Here is a 22,657-nt window from a genome sequence, read left to right on the forward strand (position 1 = left end):
AGATACTCTGAGCCTGCGTGTCTCTTGCTCTTTGATGATACTGGCCCAACGCTGTGCTACCTCATTCAGGCTCACTTAGTAGAGCTTTAGCATCAGCCTAAGACTGGAAAAAAAAAAAAAAGAGGCAGATGTTTTGAAACTTTGTTTGTAGAGGAAGCACAGTTTATGTTTATGGTATGGAAACTAAAATCAAACCTAAACTGCTCCTTGGTACCACTGCATGCTCCTTCTCCCAAACCTTGGTCAAATTCTTATTTTAAAAAGTAGTAAGTCCACCCAAACCAATATCATTCGCCTTGGCCCCTACAAAGTAGCTGGTATGCATGCCCTCTGGGATGTAGATTAATGAGGTGTAATGTGAGGGGAGGATCATAATTGACTGCAAGAGGGAAGGAGGGATTTAATTGGTTGCTTTGGTTGGTCTGGGGGAGAGAGGACTGGAGAAAGGAGACATCAGGACTTGGGGAGGAAGCTTTCTCTTTGGCCCTGTCTCTGGGCAGCAGAAATAGAAGAGTCAGAGGCCAAAGTGGTGCCAGATCTGTAGGGGACTGACCTAAATAGGAGACTTTGAAGATTGGAAGGGAGGAGAAAGTCTTGAGTTGAAGGTAGGGCAAGAATTACAGTAAGGGAAAAAAAATAGAGGGAGAAGGGGGGGAATTGCGTCTTTGGAGGGAGCCGAGTGGAGAGAGGGGCCTGGGTGATCTTGGTGGACATTTGGTTTGCTGTATCTCCAAAAAGGCCTTTCAAAAGCCCTAGAGTGGGGCCAACTCTCCCTAAAAAGTAGGAGGAGGAGGAGGGCAAAGCAGGAGGAAGAAAGGGGCTATTTTGATTAACCTGGGAGGAATTACTTGAAATTCTCTAATGGAGCTGTCCATCCATCTACTCCTTTGGTTTGAATATGTGTGTCAGCGTATGGCTGGTTCCCACAGGGCTACACTATGGCAGAGATCTGCAATATGGAGGCGATCTGGGGTCTACATGGCCCTGCCTTTGCTCTGGGATTATAAGTGGCAGTGGCAAGAAAGGGGAGTTGAACCCTATGCTTTTCCCAGGCATCCTCTTATAGGCAGAGTGGAGAGGAAAGGAATTCCTTGTGTTCTTGCAAAAAGTCTTGCAGAGGTGGTGGAATCCTTGAAGGTACATTATTTACCCCCTCCCCCCAAGGCCTTTTCTCCTTTGAGTCCCTGGGAGTATTTGGGGGAATGGAGGAGATCTAGTCTCTGAAGAGCTGACAAGGTCTGAGATTTGACTGTTGAGTCTCTGGTAAGGTGGGTTAGGGTAGTACTGGGAGCTGAGCAGGGGTTGGAGGTGGGCTGAGGTCCTCTGTTCCCAGGGACTGTATGGAGAGCAGAAGAGATGGGGTGTTTGTGTGGGAAGGGATGGTGGGGACTGTCTCTAGGGGGGCTCTGATTGGGGTGCTGGGTTCTCTCTTTTCTGCAGGGTAATGAAGCTGAAAGCCAGCTGTGGCATAGCCACCTCAGAGGTTCCTAAGTTGGAAAAAGATACCGAGCTGGAGGCGGAGCCCTGCTCAGAGCCCAAGCCACTGGAGGCTGGGGCAAAGTCCAAGTCTCAATTGGGCCTTGAGACTGAGGCCCAGTCCCTGGCGACTGAGTCAGGGTCTGAGGTCAAGGCCAAGTCCTTGGGGGCCAAACCCAGGTCAGGATTGGGGCCTGAGACTGAACAGTTGGACTTCGTGGTGGCCACAGAACGGGAGTTTCAGGAGATGCTGGCCATCTCTGGGGGCATCTACGGTGGCCTGGACTATCTTCCCAGCCGCTACCACAGCTGGCTCCGGGAACCCTATCGCACCGTGGTGCTGGCCAAGCGCAATGGAGGAGTGGTGAGCGTCGGGGGGCGGGGCCCAGATGAAAAGGGGTGAGGCTACGTTGGGGTGCATGGATTTTAGGATGGAGTGGAAGCGAGCTTCTCCCCCACCCTCGTCCGGATGCTGAGGAACCAAAGTCTGCTTTAGAACCAAAGAGCAAGGCTTGCGGATCCAGCAACCCAGCCGATGAGGGTGGAGTAGGGGCTGAATACAACTCAAAAATGTGGTGGAATCGGAGGGAGGGGCCGGTGAGAGCTTCGGTGTTTGAATTCGTTTGAGGAATTTCTGGGGGCAGGAGAGCAAAAAGAGGAGATGAGGCAAGAGGGAGTAGGTCTGTGGGTGGGAGCCAGGACCCCGGAGCAAACGGAGCTCTCGCACAAAGATGACCTGTGCGCTGTGCGCAGGACCAGCTCCGCGATGGGCTCGGGGCGGAGCTATGAGGCAGCGGGGCGTGGTAGCTATGGGGGGCTTGGCAAGCTCTGGGGGTGGAGCGAAGGATAGGGGGCGTGGTGAGTGGCCAGGAACCCGGAGCCCGGAGGAGCTGGAGCATCTCAAGAAGTGGAAGAGATCCCGGCGAATGACATCCTGCCGGCTGTGCAACCCGAGACCCGAGTGATGAGGAGAGCTTCCTGGGCAGGCCCCGGCTCTGGCCTGGAGCCCCGGGTGGTGACGACGGAGCGCTCAGCGTGTGGGAAGAGCCAAGCCCTGAGAGCCGAGAGTCCTGGCAGGGCGGAGGCAGGGAGGGGGCCCCCTAATGGCCTCGGTCCGCAGATCGCGCTGGAGTCGGCGCACGTGATCGACGCCGGGGAGCCGGCCTGGCGGAGGGGCTGCGCGTGGCGCCTGGGAGCGCGGCCAGGGCGTGGCGGGGCTGCTGCAGCGCTTCTGCTGGAAGCTGGTCGTGCAAAAGCACCCGGGGGTCAAGGTGGTACGGCTCACCCGGGACGACCCGCGGGGCCCCCGGGAGCTGAAGAAATACCGCCTAGTTACCAAGCAGGTGAGAACAGGGAAGCTCCGAGGGCCCGGCCCCTCCCGGGGCTCCGGGGATCCTCCCTGGCCAATCACTGGCTTCCTTTCTCAGTCGGCTCTACCGAGTGGGGGCGCCCCTGAGCCCTGTCCTGGGATTCCCAGTCCCAACCTAACCTCTTTTGCCCACGGCAAGTCAAACAGCCCCCGAAACACAACCGTCAGCCTCAGTCCCCAGGGGCTACCCCAGGGGCTGGAGAGTCTGGGCGTCCGGACTTCCGTGACCGACCCTGCCTCCCCAACATCGATCCTATTTCCTTCTGGGACACTAACGTCCTAATCTGTGCCTCTGTCCTCCCCCTCCACCTCCTGCTTCCTACAAACTGATCTGCTTCCCTCCCCTCGGATACCCAGCCGCCACACACCCAGTTCCTTGGTTCCTGCACTGATCCGCTCCTTGCGGATCCGGGTATTCAGAGGCCTTGTCCCTGGTTCCTCCATCCTACCCTCGGGGACCCAGGCCTTCCAGGCTCTCGTGTACCCCAGTGCACCCGGCCCTGCAGGTAGGCCCTCCCGAGGGACTCCGCTGGGAGCCCATGGGTGTAACTGTGGGAATGCAGATACCCAGAGGTGCCGGGCTTGCCAGCCTTCCCACCGCCCGCCCCGTCCTCACTCGTGGCCCCTGCAGGGCATCCTTTCGGTGCGAGTCAACGCGTCAGCGCTGCTGGCCGGCCTGGGTGCGCGACTGGCAGCGCTGAGGGCCTCCGGCACCTTCTCGCCGCTGCCCGCCGAGGCCGTTGTGGGAGGCGGACGGCGACGCGGCACGACGCGCTCCCGGGCGGGACCGTCATCCAAGACCCGCAGCCCTACGGGCCGACTGCGCGCAACCTGCGCCTGCTGGCGGCCGAGGGCCTGGAGTGGTGCGTGGGCAGCCGCGCGCGCGGGCTCACGCTGTGCACGCGCCCTTCCCCCTTCCGCACGGCGGAGACGGCACGTGGCGCTACCTCAACGTCGACGCCTTTGGCAGCGATGGCGAGCAGGTGCAGAGTCAGTTTCTGTGGCACCCGAAGCGCCAGGCGCCGCGTCTAGCAGGTCTCAACGGCAGGTGTCAGCTCTTCCTGGCGCCCCAGTTGTGGTCACGGCTCGCTGACTTCTGCCAGGACGGCTTGGGACTCGAGCTGGTCAAGGGTTACCCTGAACAGTACCTGCTGGAGACCGACATCTCAAGCAAGCCTCTCGGAGCAGAGAGGTGCACTTTAGACCCGTTCCCTTTCGCAATCCCCAGAAAGCCCCGCCCCCTACTACAGCAAGCTCCGCCTCCTGTCCTGCCCTCCTTTGGCGGTTCCGACACCTACGCTTACCCTGTGCCAGTCCCTCCTCCTGTACACGTACCCCTCTATCTCCTGCTCGCCTCTTAACATCCCCGAACGCCGTTGCCCACGCCCTGCTCTGAACCTCCTCCAGGTTTGGAGGATTTCCTTGCGCTGCTGTCGTCCACCCTGTCCTATTCCCTGCCAAAGAACCAGCTTCTTCATAGGTTTGAGGGACTTTTCCTGTCTGTCGTCCTGATCTGGAAGTCTTCCTGGCGTCTCCGGTCCACCTCCTCCTGGGTGGAAGTGGGCAAAAGCGCCTGTAACCCCCCGGGACCCAGGCGGGAGCACAGCTGCCCATGACATACCACTTTCTTCCTCCAGCCCTTTCTCAAACCCTCAGAACTTGCCCTGCAATCCCATCCTTGCCACCCTCTCAGCCTGTGGTACCTCCAAAAACTCCTCATTCCCCTTTTTTTTCTTGCCCCTCCATTCCCATTTCCAATAACCTTCCTCACCTGTCTTGTGTGCAGTAAGGAGACATTGTAAGTGAAGTATACTTATAATACCCTCCACTTGTCTGTTCTGTTTGCCTCCTACTTTGATGCACCTTTCTGAGCCTGCATCCCTTTGACTTCACAAGATGTTGTTAGTTCACATGCCCCCAACCAGGGCCATGAACCAGGCCCATGGTCCAGAGAGCTCAGGCTGGAGACTTTGGTGTACTGGAGGGCAGGTCCTTCAGTCCAGTGTGGGGACTGTCTCTTCTGGTCCTAACCCGGATGACTTCTAGTGTGACTGGAACCCCCACCTCCAGATATTCTCTGGACACCCCTCTCATCCATTGGTTGCTTTCTGCTTTGTGGACTTTGACAGTCTTCTACTGAAATACAAGTAATGGCAGCTACATTTGCACAGCACTGTCTCCTAGCTGGATCCTCACTTCTACCAGAGAGGAAGTGGAGTTTCAGATAGTTCAAGTAACTTCCAAGTCACTTACAGTAGCTGGCAGGGACTAAACATAAGCTGTCCCAAACCCAGAGCATGCCTCAGAACTTCACACTGGGATGGCGGTAACTTGAACTTCTTGTTGCACAATGGACTGTTGCCTGAGATTCCTTTACAGGGAGCAGAGGGTTCGCTGGGGATGGAATCCAAGACTTGGGCAGAGGAGGGCGCCAGAAGATGGAAGAAGGTGGTTAAGAGGATAGCCTCTATTTCCCTACTTTCCCCAGTTCCATTTTTTGCTGCTAGGCTGCTCTCCTCTGCTTGGCTGTCTCCAGTGTCTGGCCATGCCCTCCTTGTCACTTCAACCAAGGCTGTATTGCAATAAAATGAACCCTTTGCCCACCCTCCGTGTCTGTTTCACTTCTCAGTGGGGAGGAAGGAGAAGCCTTATCCTCCCCCCTTCCCCAGCAGCCTGTATTAGAGAGGATCTCCAAGCCCTGTGGCAATGGGGCTAATGACTTCCTGGAGGGGGGCTGGGGAGGGCTGCTGGCCGTGCACGCCCCCACCCCCACCCCAGCCTAGCGGCAGAAAGGAGCGGTTGCTCAGACCCGAAGCTGGCAGCAACGCGACGCCCTTACTAGCCCAGCGGTCTCGCGCTCCCCCGGCTCTGGGGGTGGGCTGCTTCCATGGACTCCTCACTCAAGTTTCCCTTGGCGTCCAGGACCAGCTGCCCTCGGCCCCACGACCGAGGGGTCTAACTCCCAGCTCTGACTCTCGTGGCCGAGCGCCCTCGCTTTCCCCATTCCTGGTGGGCGCTGCGCCAAGCAGGAGGAGGTGGAGGGAACCTGGGCGCCGCCCCCCCGTGAGCCGAGCTGCGGAGCGGCGGGGACTGCGATCCCGGAAAGTAACACGCGGGGGCGCCAGGACGAGCGCGGACGCGGGCGAGGCAGCGCAAGGTGGTTTCGGTCCGTGTGAGTGTGTCCATGGGCGTCTTTGTGTGTCTGCGTTTCTGTTCATGTGTGTACGAGTCAGAGGGGGTGTGGGTAGGATGTATTTGGGACAACGTGCCTGGTGTACCCCAGAATCAGGTACTCCAAGTGGATGTTTCGTGAGGACTATGCTTGGTGCTATGTACGTGTGGATGGGGAGGCGAGTCACTGGACTATGTATCCTCGAGTGTGCAAGGCGTAGCCTGTGAGTCCCTGAAACCGCGTCTTAGATTTTGAAGTCACGCGCCCCGAGGGTTCTCAACCCCTCCCACCATTCCGTGTTAAAGGAATGAAAGCTGTCAATATGAATCTCTATTACCCTGGTCACATTTTCAGCATGTCTCTAGATGGGTGACCCTTTTAGGTTAGGTGTGACACTGTGTTTGTGTAAGTGGGTGTGTCTCAGAATATCAGTGTCGCTCTTCATGGCTGTGTGTTATGTGTGACAGGTGGATTTTGGAGGTTGGTTCAGAAGGATGGAGGTACACGATTTTCTTTCTCTTGTTAGTTTGTGAATACCACCTTCCTGAGAGTTTTGCCCTTCTTGGTCTCTCCAGCAGCTGTCTCTCTTTGTGTCTCTCTTCATCTCTGTCTCTTTCTCGCTCCCTTTCTGGGTGACTCATCTCTGCGGCTTTGCCCTCCCCCGACTTGCTGGGTCTCCCCTCCCCCACTCAGGAGTGGGTGGAGGTATGAGGGAATGGGACCCTGGGGTTGAAAATCAGGGTGAGTACCCCCTTCCTGTAACTCATCATTCCCAGGCCCACCAGTGGCCCCCAGCCTTCTCCCAGTCTCTTCTCCAGGACTCCCCACCCTACTGGACTGGGGATAGAGCAATGATGCTTTTAAAAGGAGCCATTTTCAGAAGGACCTTTAGCATTTTCAGTTCAAAGTGGAGACCCCTACCCCCTCATAAAGTGCCACCCTCCATGCTTCCCCCCCACCCCCATCGCTGACGCAACAAAAGGCTGCAGAGGTGAGTCACCGGTTGGGGGGAAGGGAAGGAAATGGGAGACGGTGAGCTGCGGGGGCCCCAAGCCCCTGCCCTCATTATTTCTCCTCAACCTTCTCAGGAAAAAGACTCAGTGCTCTGACCCTCTCCCCTGGTTTTCCAAATCTTCAGCTTGGGTTACTAGTCATCTGGATCCCCATCTTCTCCTGCTACCCACCTGGAGAGTTTGAGAGATTCAGAGCAAAGACAAAGAGAGATGGATTTATACAAACGACTCAGCAAACACCAGACACCCCCTCCAGGTCCCCATCACAGCTTTGCTGCTCCCAGTTGTCTCTCCATTCTCTTTCTTTCCTGCCTTCTCCGTCATCTCCCTGATCCCAGGAGTCTGTCCCCTGGTCAGTTCTTTTCCAGAAGCCCCTAGAGGCAACAAGGGTATGAAGGGCAAAGCACATCTCCGAGAGGTGGTGTGTGCGTGAATGAGCTGACCCCGACAGAAAACTGGGATGGGGAGAAGCAGAATCAGATCCAGAGATTCAGAGACTATGCACAGACATGGCACAGATTGTGGAGTTACCAAACCCATTGCCTTTGGCACCCCAGGAGTCCACCTGATGCCCCTTCCTCCATCCCATGATGACTGGGTCTCTTAGGATTGCAGGATCTGAGAAGCTCTCTTGGACATCTAGGCTTGGTTGGAAGAAGGAAGGGGTGGGGATTTGGGGGAACACTCTGAAAACTAGGGGTTAGGACCTGAACTTGGGGGCTTGACTTGGATACTGAGGTTTTACTACATAGAAATCTAGAGATGAAGGTGAATGTGGGGGAGGGGCAGGCAAGACCAAAGGCACATGGAAGTCCACATAACCTCTAATGTGTATCAATAGGGATGGAAGGATCCAGAGAAATGCAGACACATGTGCATACATACACACACACTGTCATACCAAGCCAGGCACGCTCTTCAGACACTAGCAGATACCCAGGTTGGATGCACTTAAATTCTCCCAACAGAACAGGTAAATGGGCTTTCAGAGGGATCAGAACCCACACACACAGAGACGACTGAAGAGGTAAACACAGTTACACAGACGGGAGCGTTACTATGCCCACCCCATCTCTATCTGATCAAATTCACAGTTGCTCCCCCATTCCCCTTCCATTTCTTTCTCCAAGGTGTCTCGTTAATCTGTAATACATACACACACACACACACCTCGGTATATGCACTCACAGACCCACAGCAACGGTCACTCTAGGCTGGTCTCCCCTCACCTCACACTAGGTCCCCTCGCCCCATCAACCTCTCAGTCAGCCCCACAGGCTCCCTTCCTCCCCCTTCCTTCTCTCTTGAGTGACTTCCCCTCCCCCCTCCAGATGTCTGAGCCATCTCTCTCTGATTCATCCTCCTCAGGAAGGTAACGTGACCCCCTCCCCATTCCACTGCTCTCGGAAACCGGGCTGGGAAGACGAAGTGGAGACGGGGAGGAGGTCGAGGAAGGAGGGAGGCACGCAGAGGCAGGGGAGGTCCTAGAGAGTTCTGTGTGGGTAGGTGAGAATGAAACACAGCCTCAGGGGCTGCTGCCCCTCCTCTACCTCCTTTCCTCGGTATCTCCAGTCACCTTGGTTCTCAGCTTTTTCTTTTCTCCTTTAGCCTGTTCCTTCTACCTGTTTCAGATTTCTTCTTTCCTCCCTTTCCTGCCCCCCTCTCTTCTCTTGCCTCTCTCAACAGCTCTCAACCTCTTTCCCTGCAGAGCTGATGGGTTTTCTTCTGGGAAAGTCAAGCCACTGATGGAACCAAGAAGTCACTGCTGGCTATAGAGGGAAAGCACGTGAGTGTGTGTATGTGAGTGTGTGTGTGTGTGTGTGTGTGTGGTGTGTGAGAGAGGGAAATGATTGAGAGAGAGGAGAATGAGGGTCAGTGCTAGGAAGAGATGAGGAGGGGGTTGAGGACATGCTCTGAAAGAGTCTCTCTCTGAGCCCCTGACCAACCACCCTGATCCTGGTTTCCAGAGCCTTAGGCTGTGGGTACCCGGCATGTGCCCACAGGCACCCCTGTGTCCGCAGTTCTTGTGTGTCTGGTGTGTGTCATTGTCACTCCCCCCCTTTCCCTGCCCACGCCCCCGCACTGCTCTCTGCCTGCACCGCAGCCCCCTCTAGCCTCCCTCCCTCCCCTTCATTCCTGCAGTGGCTGCTCCCCTTGCCTCCTTCCCCTCTCCTCTGCCCCCTCCCCATTTCCGTCCTCCACCCCCCTCCCACCTCCGCCCACGGTTGGTCTCCCTTCAATGGACCCGGCTAGCCGATGGAGTCTCTTTGCGCAATCTGTGCGTCATCGCCCCCCACCCTCCCCCGGAACTTCTAACTGTCCAAGCCCCCAGCCCCAGCTCCTCTGGTCGGAGATACGAACGAGGGGTCTGGTGGCAGAGGGGCGATCTCTGACGTTGCACGCTCCCCCCCCCACCCAATAGCGTTCAAACCTTCCCTTTAAAGCAGTGGAGAGAGCAGGAGTTGAGTCACCCCCTTCACCTGCGCAACCCCCTCCCCACCTGGTCTGCTCTCGCCCTCCAAACGTCCTTTGAGGGGGGAGGGAAGAAAACAGCAGGAGGGAAAGGAACACGAGGGTGGGCTAAAAGGGGGCACAGCAGGGGCTCCAGCATACGCGAGAGTCAGCTGGACAGAAGGACACACCTTTTTCTCCAGACACGCACCGCCCGTGAACAGACACGACACAGAGGCACACACATCCTCAATCTTTCTCTCTTTCTCTTCCGACTCGGACCCTTTCTGACGGGATTATCAAAACCGCAAGATCCACCCATCTGCCCCGGCCAGGGACCGGCACCCCGCACCGCAGATCCGCGGACAGCGCCCGCAGGCGCGCAGATCCGTCCCTCCTCTTTCAGGTTCACGCCGTCCTTGGGCGTGTTCCCCATAGACAGAGAGACCGGGGGATGGGAGGTCTACCCCCTCCTTTGCTCGGAATCCATATCCTTCCCCTCCCCAGTATGGAACTCCTACTGGTTCCCAGTCAGACGCTGGGAGTGTCCCCATCCTATTCCGCTCAGCGATGCGGGCTCCCGCCGCTGCAAGTTGCTCTGTAACCCACCCTGCCGCCTTGCAGCGTCTCTGCAGCCACCCTTCCATTCATTCTTCCATTCATTCATTCATCCTTTTCTCCTCGTCCCACCTTCATTCATTCATAGACCCCCCCTGCCCCGCCCGCCTCGGCATTTCATTCATTCGTTCATTCATTCATTCATTTCCCCGGTGCTCGGCTAGAGCACGCCCCTCCAGCCCAAGCTCCCAGTACGCAGGCGCAGGCCGGGAGCGGACGGGATCCTCCAATCACGGAGTAGCCTCCCTCCGCTAGGCGCCCGCCCGCTTCCCCATGAATGAACATTGACGTCAATGGGGCGGGGCGAGCCCACGTGACCCTGCGCGCTCCCCTTTATAAGACGCCAGCGGCGCGGGCGCTGTCCAGCGTGCTGAAGCCGGAGCGAGCGAGCTGCCCGGAGCTGCGCCGACCCAACAGCGCCCAGCCCACCGGAGACGCCAGACCGCGACCGTCGCTCGTATCCCAGCCAGCACTCGGAGCCGAGGCGGACGCGTCCCGATCTTTCCCTGTCCCCACCCCGCCCCGACCCTTCTCTCCACCTCCCGCGTCTGACACCAGCTGGTAAATACTCCGCTGTCCGACCCTCAAACCCTCGGCAACCGTGGGCGTGAGGGAGGGTTCTCTCCTCCCGGATGGGGGGGTGTTGAAAACACAGCGGGAAGCCCCCGGTAAGGGTCCCTGATAAATAGGGAGTCGCCTCTTTTCTCTTGCTGCCTAAGTCGCCCACGCACCATCCGGGGAGTCCTGTAGGGAGGGAGCAGAGATCCCCCCCCCCTTATCCTTGCTGCTTAATACGTGGGCGCTGGCAGTGAGATGGCTCAGGGAAGGGGGCGAGGAGGCACTGGAGCAAGTGAGGGTTGCGGGCGTTTTCTCATTTACACGACTCCAGAGATCCGGCACATCTTCCTTCTTTGCTCCTAAACGTTCCTCTTTTGGGTAAGGTTTAGAGGGACGAGGGAAGCCCCGGATTTCCCGACTAAAGGTGGGGGAAGGGAATACAGAATAAGAGATGGGAAATTCTTACAGAAATTCCCCCCCCCTTTTTTTTCTCCCTTTTTGTCCCTTCTATTTCTCAGTCTCAGGCAGTCCTTTGGCCATGAAATCGCTCAGGTTGTCGGCTTCTACCCTCTTCTGCTTCTTTCTACTGACCAAGGGGTTGGGAGCAGCGCCCCCGGGGCACCCTGAGGCGCAGCCACCTCCCCACAGCTCTGAGCATAAAGAGTCAGTAGCTGGGGAGGCAGTGCCCGGGCAGAAGGATGTTAGCACCCCAGAGGTCCGCGCCGCTCGAAATTCAGAGCCGCAGGACGAGGGAGAGCTTTTCCAGGGCGTGGATCCTCGGGCGCTGGCCACGGTGCTGCTGCAGGCACTTGACCGCCCGGCCTCGCCCCCGGCGCCCGGCAACTCCCAGCAGGGGCCGGAGGAAGAAGCAGCCGAAGCTCTGCTGACAGAGACCGTGCGCAGTCAGACCCACAGCCTCCAGGCGCCCGAGACCCAGGCGCCCGCGGCTCCACCTCGCCCCCAGACTCAGGAAAATGGTCCCGAGCCGGGCGACCCCTCCGAGGAGCTCGAGGCGCTAGCGTCCCTGCTCCAGGAACTGCGAGATTTCAGTCCGAGCAACGCCAAACGACAGCAAGAAACCGCGGCAGCAGAGACCGAAACTCGCACGCACACGCTGACCCGAGTCAACCTGGAGAGCCCGGGGCCCGAGCGCGTGTGGCGCGCTTCCTGGGGAGAGTTCCAGGCGCGCGTCCCGGAGCGCTCGCCCCTGCCTCCCCCTGCTCCCCCGCAATTCCAGGCGCGTGTGCCCGAGAACGGGCCCCTTCCCGAAACCCACCAGTTCGGGGAAGTCGTGTCCTCCCCCAAAACACACCTAGGCGAGGCACTGGCACCCCTCTCCAAGGCGTACCCAGGCCTGGGCGTTCCCTTCCCCAAGGTTCGCCGGCCGGAGAGCTCCCTCCTGGGCGGCTCGGAGGCGGGGGAGCGCCTTCTACAGCAAGGGCTGGCGCAGGTAGAGGCCGGGCGGCGGCAGGCGGAGGCCACGCGGCAGGCCGCGGCGCAGGAGGAGCGGCTGGCCGACCTCGCCTCCGACCTGCTGCTCCAGTATTTGCTGCAGGGAGGGGCCCGGCAGCGCGGCCTGGGGGGTCGCGGGCTGCAGGAGCAGGAGCGCGAGAGCGAGCGGGAGGAGGCGGCCGAGCAGGAGCGCCGCGGCGGGGAGGACAGGGCGGGGGGAGAGGACGAGGAGGCGGCCGAGGCGGAGGCCGAGGCGGAGGAGGCGGAGAGGGCGCGGCAGAACGCGCTGCTGTTCGCCGAGGAGGAGGACGCGGAGGCCGGCGCGGAGGACAAGCGCTCCCAGGAGGAGACGCCCGGCCACCGGCGGAAGGAGGCCGAGGGCCCGGCGGCGGGCGGCGAGGACGACGACGACGAGGAGATGGACCCGCAGACGATCGACAGCCTCATCGAGCTGTCCACCAAGCTGCACCTGCCCGCGGACGACGTGGTCAGCATCATCGAGGAGGTGGAGGAGAAGCGGAAGCGGAAGAAGAACGCCCCCCCCGAGCCCGTGCCGCCCCCGCGGGGCGCCCCCGCCCCGACGCGCGTCCGCTCCCCGCAGCCCCCGGCCCCGGCCCCCGCCCCCGCGCGCGACGAGCTGCCCGAGTGGAACGAGGTGCTCCCGCCCTGGGACCGGGCGGAGGACGAGCTGTTCCCCCCCGGGCCCTACCACCCCCTCCCCAACTACATCCGGCCGCGGACGCTGCAGCCGCCGCCCGCCGCCCGCCGCCGCCACTTCCACCACGCCCTGCCGCCGCCGCGCCCCCGCCCCGACCCCGAGGCCCAGGCGCGGCGCGCGCAGGAGGCGGCGGAGGCCGAGGAGCGCCGGCTGCAGGAGCAGGAGGAGCTGGAGAATTACATCGAGCACGTGCTGCTCCGGCGCCCGTAGCCGGCCCCGCCCCCGCGCGCCTCGGCCGCGCGCCCCGCCGCCCCCCTCCGTGTTGCTCCCCGGCTCCCCCGTGTTTGCATGCTCCCCGCCCCGCCGCGGCCGCCGGCCGGCCCCGCCCCGGCCCGGCCGCGCCCCCGCCGGCCCGGCCTCCTCGCAGGCCCGGCGCCCGAATCCCCAAAACTCACTCACGGGTGTCCCGGGACCAGCCCTGGCGGGCGAGCGGTTTGTGCGAGTTCCTGCGCCCCGCGGGGCTGCGTCCCCTGCTCGTCCCTCCGGGACCTTCCCCTCCGACTCCGGAAAAGCAGTTCCAGTTAGTTGTGTGAAGTGTGTCTGTCTCCGGCCCTCCGAGCCTCTCCAGATCGCTGTGAATTGACCCTTCTTTCCCTTTTCTGTTGTAAATACCCCTCACGGAGGAAATAGTTTTGCTAAGAAATAAAAGTGACTATTTTATTAGGACTTTGTTATCGGTTATTCACCCGTCCCCTAGGGCCTCTGTGGCCCTTCCCAAGGGGCGGTGAGGGGAGCGCCAGCCAGGACCCCTGTCTCCTCCAGCTCTAAATCAAAATCAAAATTTGAGTGGTGGAGCCACTTTCAACCATATTTAGGGGCCGCACACTGTCCGTAGCTATGAAGAAATGCTGAATTCCACTTCCAGCCAGAGCTGAGTGGATAAGGTGCTGCAGTTCTGGGGCACCTAGAAGGCTCTGCTAAGACCCAGGGCCAGCTGGGCAGTGCTGGGTGGTTCCTCAAGCCCCTCTTCATCCAAATGAAGGGGCTTCCTTTAAATGGCCCCTAAATCCCCTGGTCCCATGTATTTCACAAGAACTGTGGGGAGGAGGGATGACTAGCAGACACAGAAACGATTGGTTTTAGGGATCATCCAACGCTTTTCCCAGCATAGGGAGGAGGAGATACCCTTGAATTCCCGACTTCCCTACCCCAATAAAAGGAAACCAGGGAATGAAATCTTCCACAGGGAAACCTCCGGGAGTGGCACCCGAGTTGCCCCTCTCTGGCTGAGGGCAGCTCCAGGAGCTGATGGCACTGCCCTCAGGGAGGTCTTGAGCCCAGGGATCTGTCTGGGGTAGGAGTGCCAGACAAAACACAGGCCACCCAGTTAAATGAGCATTTCAGATTAAAAAAAAAAAAAAGTGTGTTTACACAGGATACACTTATCCTAAAAATAGTATTATCACTCATATTAAAAGTGTCCAGTCTCCCTGGTGGCGCAAGGGGTGAAGTCTCAGCACTATGAAGCTGCTAGGGAGCTGACGCACATGGCGTAGCAGATCTCTCCTGTCTCACCAGCTGCTCCCGTCAGCAGTGTATTTCACTAGATCTCCCTGTTCTGCTCCCACTCTGTCTCTGGTGAATTCTCTCACCCCACACACCTCTGGCCTATACCCCAGCTTTTGTATGCATAAATAAAAAATAAATCTTTAAAAAAAAAAGGAGATAGTACTTCCAAGAAATAGTTAGGATCTGCCTTTTAAAAAATAAATAAAATAAAATAAACTGGTGTCCTCTCCCCTCCCCCCTACATCTGGCAAGCCTGGTTCAGGGAAGAAATGAAGGGCAGTGCTCCCTTAATCTTCTGTCTGATCCCAGCAGCCATTCCTTCCTTCACAGAGCCTGAGGCAGGCAAAGTCCAGAAATGTTTTTACTTTTATTTCAGAGTAAAGGAAATAAAGTCCGACACTCCCCCCACCCCACCCCTTAGCTTCTGCGTCACCCAGAACCAGGAGTGACAGAAACCCAGTCTCCCATGAAGCCTGCCCTTCCCCCAACCCTCCCTTTCCTCAAAGTGGCAAGGTTAGAAAAAAATTAACTAAGCTGTTGCTCCCCTGGCATTGGACAGAGGCCCCACCGCAGTCAAGAAGGACGGAGAGAGAGCGATGCGGGAAAGGACTTCCCTTTCACTACACAGAAGCCCCTCCCAGGCAGAGCAGCAGCCCTGGCTGGCTTCGGGAGGGGTGGAGGTAGGTTATGGGGCAGGGAGAAGAGAAGAGCCCTGAACACCTTTTCCCTTTAACCTGACATATTTATATATTTACAGTTATAAGGGAGGGGAGGAAGTTGGGGGTAACATTAGTTCCTCAAAGGCAGGGAATGAAAACCAAATAGCACCCCTGCTTGGTCACATTTTCCTATCTCCTAACTCCTAAAACCTTCTTTGGGAAAACGGGAAACAGGAAGTATGGGATGAAGGAAGGGAATGTTTGAGGGTCCTGAGCCCAGAGCTCACTCCAAATGAAGATGAAGCAGCAGAGGGGGCAGCTGGGTCCCACCAAGAAAAGGGCAGCTCCTGCCCCACCTCTCCACCAGCTCTCCACATCTCCACATGGCACAGGGCGGGGGCTATGCCAGCCCCATCTCCTCCAGCACACTGCGTGGCGACTCATCCTCCTAAGGCAGAGACAGACAGGGTGACGCAGAGATACCAGGAGAGGCAGACAGGGAATGAGGGAGGGGGTGAGCAAGACAAAGCAATCATGAGGACAGAGGCAGAGTGGTGGGGAGCAGAGAGACATGGGGAGGGGAGAGAGAAGCCAATATGAGCCCAACTCAGGAAACTCTTCACAGGAGCTTACTAGCCTCCACCCCCAGAGTCAACAGTGGCCAGGAGGGGTACCAGGTTGAGTCTACCACCATCCAGAGAACCTAGAGTGTGCTGAGCAGGGGGCGCAGTCTTAGTACCCAAGGGAAAAGGAGAGAGGTTGGAACCTAGGGTGCTTTCCCAGGGCTGGGGAGTGACAAATGGTTGGGCTCTTTTTTTCCCCCAGAGTGGGGGGGGAGTAGAATAAGAGGTTGGCATCAGGGAAGGTGAACCAGACTGCAGAGAGATGAGTCATTAGGGTCTGAGCAGAGCACTAGTAATAGGAGTGTGAGTGTGTGTGTGTGTGTGTGTGTGTGTGTGTGTGTGTAGGGGAAGCTGGACCAGTGAGTTGGCAAGTTCAATTCTTCCTTTTCTCCTACTGCAGAGATGAGCCCCCACATCTCTCCCCCTCCTCAGAGCCAGCTCGGCTGGCTTGCTCGTCACTGCAGATTCTGGTGACTCATCTCCCTGCACCAAGTCTCAGCAGTGGCACAGCAGAGAGGGGGCAGGCAGTAATGGGGAGAGGGCGGGGGTGCTGGATAGCTGGGAGAACCAACAGCCAGGTGCCCCTACCCCAACCTCCAAATCGCCCGTCTTTTGCTTCTGAGAAGCAGGGACTTTTGAGTATGTGAGTATAAAAAAGAAGGGGGGAGATACCACGGAAGTAAAGTATGAGCTATCATGTGCCCCTTCTCCAATTCTCTGAGCAAGCCTTAATGCCAAGAGAAGTGTGGGACAAAGGAGGTTTCACTGGGATGAGGCACCTTGGGTTCTGGGAGAAGCAGAGGAGAATTGGCAGGGCAGGCTATGTGCCAGCCCCACTTTTACCCTGTGCAATTATGGCTTGAGGGCAAGCTGGACAACAGGGTGCCAAAGGGCCAGATGCCACAGGGAGGGGGCCGCCAGGTGGTGGCGGGGAGGAGATAACTGTGGCCAGTGGGCAGGGTGTCCGGGGAAGGAAGGGTACACTCCGCCTCGGAACTCTTTCTCCTCCTCACTGTCCCAGGTCCATACCTCCTGCAGCAGGTCAGCCTGCTCGATGGCCTTCAGCACACTCTTCTTGGAGGTATCCTGGACGTCACCCCCCATCAAAAACTCATCCAAGATGAAGTAGGCCTTCTCAAAGTTGAAGATGATGTCTAGCTCACACACCTGGGAAGAGGGAGAGAAGGCAAAGTTGAGTGATCAGATGCATTCCCACGCACCAGCACACACCCCCTCTTTTCTTACCCATGGTCCTCTCCATGACCATGCCTCCAACCTTGGGTTCTGGCCCCTGGTCTTAGGTCCTCCCAACCCCCAAGGACTTAGCGCTTGGTTTAGCGCTTCCTTTTCCTTATACTCTTTCTCTGTGATCATGTTACACATTGTAACACATTAGGTACTTCTAGTATTCAGTTGCCTGAATCGCCTCTTTTTTTAAATTTATTTATGCATAGAAGAACTGGGGCGTAGGCCAGAGATGTAGGGGGTGAGAAGATTCACCAGACAGACAGAGTGGAGAGCAAAACAGGCAGAGCCACTGAAATACACTGCTGAGGGGAGCAGTGGGCAAGACAGGAGAGGTCTGCTGCACCATGTGGGTTAGCACCCTGGCAGGGGATCAAACTCAGGCAGGCCGTGATGGTGATAGGGCTGAGACTTAATCCCTATGCCACCATGGAGGCCCCTACCTGAATCTCCTCTTGACTGTGTTTTCTGTTGCCTTCTCCCACCCACCCCCATATCTGTGACACTGTCCAGGGTACCTCTCCCTAGGTACTGTGGGGTAGGGAAGGAGATTCTGGATCATGGGTGAAAAGACTTGAGTTCCAAGTGGGACTCTTGTTACTACCAGCCAGCTATACATCAGTTAATTTCTCTAGTCTCAGTTTTTCATCTGAATACAGAGACACCAACGCCCACCCTTAGGATGCAGCAAGGAACAAACAAGAGAACCTGAAAGCACTTTGTAAATTGTGAAGTGGAATACAAATCACAGGTCTGAACTGACTGCCATGGTGCAGGCAGGCAATACCCCATTCAAAATCTCCGGGCATCAGACCCAGACATAGGCAATAACAAAAACTCTCTATAAGGTTCCAATATAAAGTCAAGATCTGGAACCGCTGATAAAATCTGAAGCTCAATGGCCTCTGTCCTTAAAAGACAGAGCTCTAGATGGACTGATTAAGTGGCAGATTCTGGTCCCCACCTAACTCCCCCAGACTGATTTAGGGGTATGGCTAATAGGTTTAAGATTTTTAAAAAGATTTAAGATTAATTTCTGTTCTCACTGTTCCCCCTAAGTCTGCCAGCGCAGAGACTGGAAGGGCCCCACAGTTTGGTCGTAAGAGGGGACTGCTGGGTATGGAAACTGGGTTGGGGAGAGACTTACACTGCCAAAGTACTTGTCCAGGAGCTCCACATATCTGTGGATCAGTTCCAGCGTGATGAGCTCATTATCTTGGCCCTCGATGGCACAGCAGAAGTAGAGGCTGGCATATCTGAGGACAGGGCACACGTGGGAGAGCTGAGAGGCCGTTGGGCTGGCTTCAGGACCCGAGCATTTTTCACTTAATCCTCCCATTTCTCCCCATCCCCAACTCAGGGTCTGCGTCCCTACTGGACACAGGCAGGAAAGCTCCTTGATCCAAAAATAGTAACTCACTCTTAGTGCCCCTTTACAAACACAGGCAAAGCACAAGCTCTTTCTCTCTTGCACTCTGACCTGCTCAGTTTGACTCAGCAAAAACCTCAGCCAACTAATTCACCTGCTCAGAGAAGGAACTGGAAAGGGTGTACGTGTTTGGGGGTAGGGGTGTGGAGAAGCAGCACAGGATCTATGATTGCAAGAGCATGTGCAATGGAAAAGACAACAAGACAGGGCCATGGGCCAGAGGTATGTGTGTGAGGTTGTGTCAGGCTTCAGCACAGGCAGGTGGGGAAAAAGAATTTCTGCCGCGGACCAGCATTTCTTCTAGCTGGGTTTGGAAAGTAAGGGATATTGTAGTTCAATGCTGCCTCCAATTGTCGTTCGCTCCCATCTCTCCCTGACCTAAGGGACCACTTAGTTTTCAGTCATTTGAACCCACTGCCAGACACCAGTCAAGCAGAATCCAGGCAGGTCTGCAAGCAGGTGGGGAGGCACCTCTTATAGACGACTTTGAGGTCCCTCCACTCCAGGAAGCTGCACATCTTGGGCTTTCGAGCCAGAACAACCTGCATAAGCTCCCGAACCATCTTCTTTCGTTCCTTGTCTGATGTGGCCAGGTACCATTTTTGCAGCCTCAGTTTCCCCTGCCGGCTGAATAGCAGCATGAATCGCATCTGGGGGGGAAGAAAGGGGAGGCATAAACACAGTCCCAAACTCATCCCATCTAACTTTTCTCTACTCACAGCTCCTGCTTTCCTCAAAAATCAGCCTTTGCTGTCAACTCTGGCTATTTCCTGCCTTTGTACCCTCGAGGTCAGAGCCTTTCATTTGGGTTCGAATCCTGTCCCACCATTTGAATATTTTGCCTCGGGCAAATAATTACTTTATGTCTTTGGGCTTCAGTTTCTAGCTGTAAAATGGAGATGATGAAAGTTCTTACTGTAGGAAGTTAAAAGAGATTAAATGAGTTGATACATGCACCAGTGCCTGGCACATCTTACACACTGTAACACATTAGGTCCTACTAGTTTTATTCCCTGCGCTCCGGTTTCCTAAACTTGTTTTCCAAAGGTAAGTAAAATGTCTAGCACGGTGACAAGCAGCCCATACATAACTGATGCAAAAGAGATGTCTGTTTTCTTCCATGCTCCTTCATGTCCATACTGAAATCGGATATTTTATTCCTGGAGAAGTTACCCCACTTCCCCACCCACCCTAGGCATTCCCATGCCCAAGGGGCTCCGAAGTTAGCACATGGTACTGGTCCTCAAATTCCATCCTCCTCTTTCCTCACTCAGGTATCTGGCTACTGACATTTAGAGCACCTGCTGCTAAGCACCCACTTGTCTCCAGATAAGAGGGGACCGGTTCCCTTTCAGTCTCTCAGAACACATCCATCCAGGATGGTTCCCCTAGAGAATGTTCGTGGGGACAAAGTGCAACCTGGGTAGAGTGTGTGTGTGTGGGGGGGTGTCTTTCGAGTTCTCACAATCCCATGCACTGCCAGCTTCCCACTTTCAGGAGGTCCAGGTCACAACCTGGAGTCACCTCATTCTCTCTTCAACTCTCCTCTATACGGGCATTGCCAGGGCTGCAATCCCTGGGCGTGCGGAAGAATACTACTTTAGTCGGCTGAAAATCATAACGCAAAAGATCTGGGGTTTTCGGCGCTGGGGAAGGGAAGGCGTCGCTGGTGTGGCGGGAGGTGAACACCGGCCCGCAAGGTAGTTGCGCGAGCTTAAGATGGGGGCGGGGGAGCAGGAAGACGGAAGACCTGGGTTCCGGAAAGGGGACTGGGAGGCAGAGGAGGCGGGGACTGGGAACTCCGGGGCCCGGGGTCCCACAACGTGGTTCTTTGAGGGCAAACCCTCGAGCCCCCCTCGTTTCCCCACCTGACCCCACCCTCCAGACGAGCAGGACAACAACCCGAGGCAGGACGTCCACTCCTCGCACCCGGAAACTGTTCCCTCCCACACGCCGGCCCCACGCCGGCCGCCGCTTCCCCGGGGGCTGCTCGGGCACTGAGGGGCTCCGGGGCCCGCGAGCCGCACGCCCTCCCTTCGCGAGCAGGCCCCCGGCCCCCGTGCTCCCCGGGCGGGCTGCCTGCAGAGGTCGGGGTCCTCTGGATCGCGACCCGCGCGGTCCCCTTGGCGCCCGTCGGTCCCACGGCCGCCTAGTGACCCCCACAATCGCCCTACAAAAGCGCCCCCTCCCCGCCCCTTCTCCCTAATGCCATTCCCGGTCGCTCTGCCTTCTGAGAACGGCTCGCCCACCCGCCCGGCCGCGCGAGGGCCTCTGAGGGCCGGAGGAGGAAAGAGCGGCTTATACAGAGGGTGGCCCCCAAGGACCCCGCAGGTGCAGCCCACGCCCCTCGGTTCCCCCTCCCCTCTCTCTTCGCACAGCCTACCATCCTGCAGCCTCCGGCTCGGCGCGTCCCTCTTCGGCCACCGTAGGTGCCAGCTCCACTCCTTTTTTATCCTTTCCCTTCCTTCCCTCCCTCTGGCCCGAAGCCCCGCCCCGTCCCGCCCCGGCTTCCAGGCCCGTAGCGTGGTGTACTGCGCAGGCGCCAAGGCTGCGGGGCGCGCGGGCGGGGTTGGAGGCGGAGAAGCGGAAGCCATGGCAACCTGGTCCTTGACTTCAGCTTGAGTTGCCCTGTCGTCATGGCAACAAGGCTGTCAAGTGGGCAGGTTGGAGGATGGGAGAGGGGGACAATGAAGTCCTCGCGCTTTGGAACCTTGGGGGAAAAGGCGGGAAAAGGGGTGAGAGGAGGCTGGAGCGTGTGAGGAAGCAAGGAGGGCGAATAGAAGTGGCGTGGACTCGTGAGAGGGGGCAGGTGGGCATTGGATGGAGGGAAGGCAGATGAGGAAGACAGCAAGACAAAGGGTAACAGGAGGGGGGTGCAGACGTAACTAAAGTATAGAACTTGACATAGGTATTTCCTGAGGACCTGCGAGATGCAGCACTCTCTTAAAGTCAGAGAAATGTGGAAGGCAAAGGAAGCGAGAACTTAAAGAGAAAAGGAATATAATATATAAAAGATGATGTATATAAAAGATGATAAATATAAAAGATGATATAAAAGGTGATGTAAAGAAAAGGTGGGGGCGAAGGCTGAATTAAGGTGAAAGGGGAAGAAATAAAGAAAATCTTCAAAGTCAGCACCGTCAGAACTGAAAAGGGGCAGATGTAATCCACACAGGTGGAAAGATGAGGATGTAAATTATAATATGAGCTTTTGGTTGAGAATGTGAGTGTGTACATCTCTGTGTGTTCCTGTGGCAAAGTGCTTTGTATATAAGAAAAAAATCTTAAATTTTGTCATGCTGAGAACTCAATGGCTATTTCTAGATAATTGTTGGTAAATAATGATGCTGTTATTTTTGAGCAGCACTTGAAGCATTGTTGATAAGGCCTTCACTTTATCTTCTTTCCCCACCTTTCTCTTTGTTTCAGAGGTAATTTTCTCTAGTTGCAAGAGGATGGGCCTCCTTCACTTGGGTGGAATTTGATCTTTGACCCTTACTTGATCTCCAGCCTGGGGGGGGGGGCGGTCATTTAACCCTCCATTTCCTCATTTATTTATTTATTTATTTATTTATTTTTAAAGATTTATTTATTTATGCATACAAGAACTGGGGTATAGGCCAGAGGTGTAGGGGATGAGAGGATTCACCAGAGACAGAGTGGAGAGCTGAACATACAGATATAGGAAATACACTGCTGAGGGGAGCAGCAGCACAGAAGACAGGAGAGGTCTGCTACGGCATGTGGGTTGGCTCCCTTGCGGGTATGGAACTCATGTTGCAGTGGCTGGCGGCAGCTTGACAGTGCTGTATCTTTAACCTCTGCACCACCAGGGAGGCCCCCCTCTATTTTCTCATTTAAAAGATGAAAATACACTGGGGCGAGACAGGACAGATCTGTTGGACCACGTGAGTTGCTCTCTTACCAGGGATCGAACTCAGGCTGTCGTGGTGGTAGCCCTGAGACTTAACTCCTAGGCCATTCTTTTACCCCCATACCTCTGGCATTGCATCCCAGTTCTTCTATGCAATAAAAAATTAATTAATTAAAAATAATTTAAAAAAATGAAAATAGTGATACCTACTGCAACCTGTGTGGCAATCTACCTGTATTGTCCCAAGGATGTATCTGGCGCAATGTAAACATTTGATACTTTCGATCCCCAGCTGCTCCCCAGCCACTGGAGGAGCGTCCCACATGGCGCGCAGACCTCTCCTGCCACCAGCTGCTCCCCTCAGCAGTGTACTTCGGTCCTTCTGCCTGCTCTGCTCCCCGCTCTGGCTCTGGTGAATTCTCTCACCCTCCCGCGCTTCTGACTGTACCCAGTGCTTGTATAAATAAATAAATAAATAAATAAATAAATCT

General features: G+C 56.5%; 3 protein-coding genes across 3 annotated transcripts; 2 read left to right on the plus strand and 1 right to left on the minus strand.

Moving 5' to 3' along the window:
- Positions 1 to 1,241: 1,241 nt before the first annotated feature.
- NAT16 (N-acetyltransferase 16 (putative)) lies at positions 1,242 to 4,461 on the plus strand (the record flags this gene model as incomplete). Its single annotated transcript, XM_084250155.1, is given in 8 exon segments — positions 1,242 to 1,840; positions 2,597 to 2,636; positions 2,639 to 2,662; positions 2,665 to 2,819; positions 3,477 to 3,588; positions 3,591 to 3,746; positions 3,749 to 4,015; positions 4,253 to 4,461. Coding segments are annotated over 8 exon segments (1,359 nt in total). The 5' UTR covers positions 1,242 to 1,444.
- Positions 4,462 to 10,581: 6,120 nt separating this feature from the next.
- VGF (VGF nerve growth factor inducible) lies at positions 10,582 to 13,037 on the plus strand (the record flags this gene model as incomplete). The annotated part of the gene is made up of 2 exons (XM_084248892.1): positions 10,582 to 10,660; positions 11,176 to 13,037. Exon 2 carries the CDS (start codon positions 11,196 to 11,198, stop codon positions 13,035 to 13,037), a length of 1,842 nt encoding a protein of 613 aa, XP_084105018.1. The 5' UTR covers positions 10,582 to 10,660; positions 11,176 to 11,195.
- Positions 13,038 to 15,395: 2,358 nt separating this feature from the next.
- Positions 15,396 to 18,942, minus strand: AP1S1 (adaptor related protein complex 1 subunit sigma 1; the record flags this gene model as incomplete). The annotated part of the gene is made up of 4 exons (XM_084249742.1): positions 15,396 to 15,443; positions 16,648 to 16,785; positions 18,011 to 18,119; positions 18,764 to 18,942. 4 exons carry the CDS (start codon positions 18,940 to 18,942, stop codon positions 15,396 to 15,398), a joined length of 474 nt encoding a protein of 157 aa, XP_084105868.1.
- Between the last annotated feature and the right edge of the window lie 3,715 nt (positions 18,943 to 22,657).

The sequence above is a fragment of the Talpa europaea genome, assembly GCF_964194135.1.
Source record: "Talpa europaea genome assembly, chromosome: 12".
Classification (NCBI taxonomy): domain Eukaryota; kingdom Metazoa; phylum Chordata; class Mammalia; order Eulipotyphla; family Talpidae; genus Talpa; species Talpa europaea.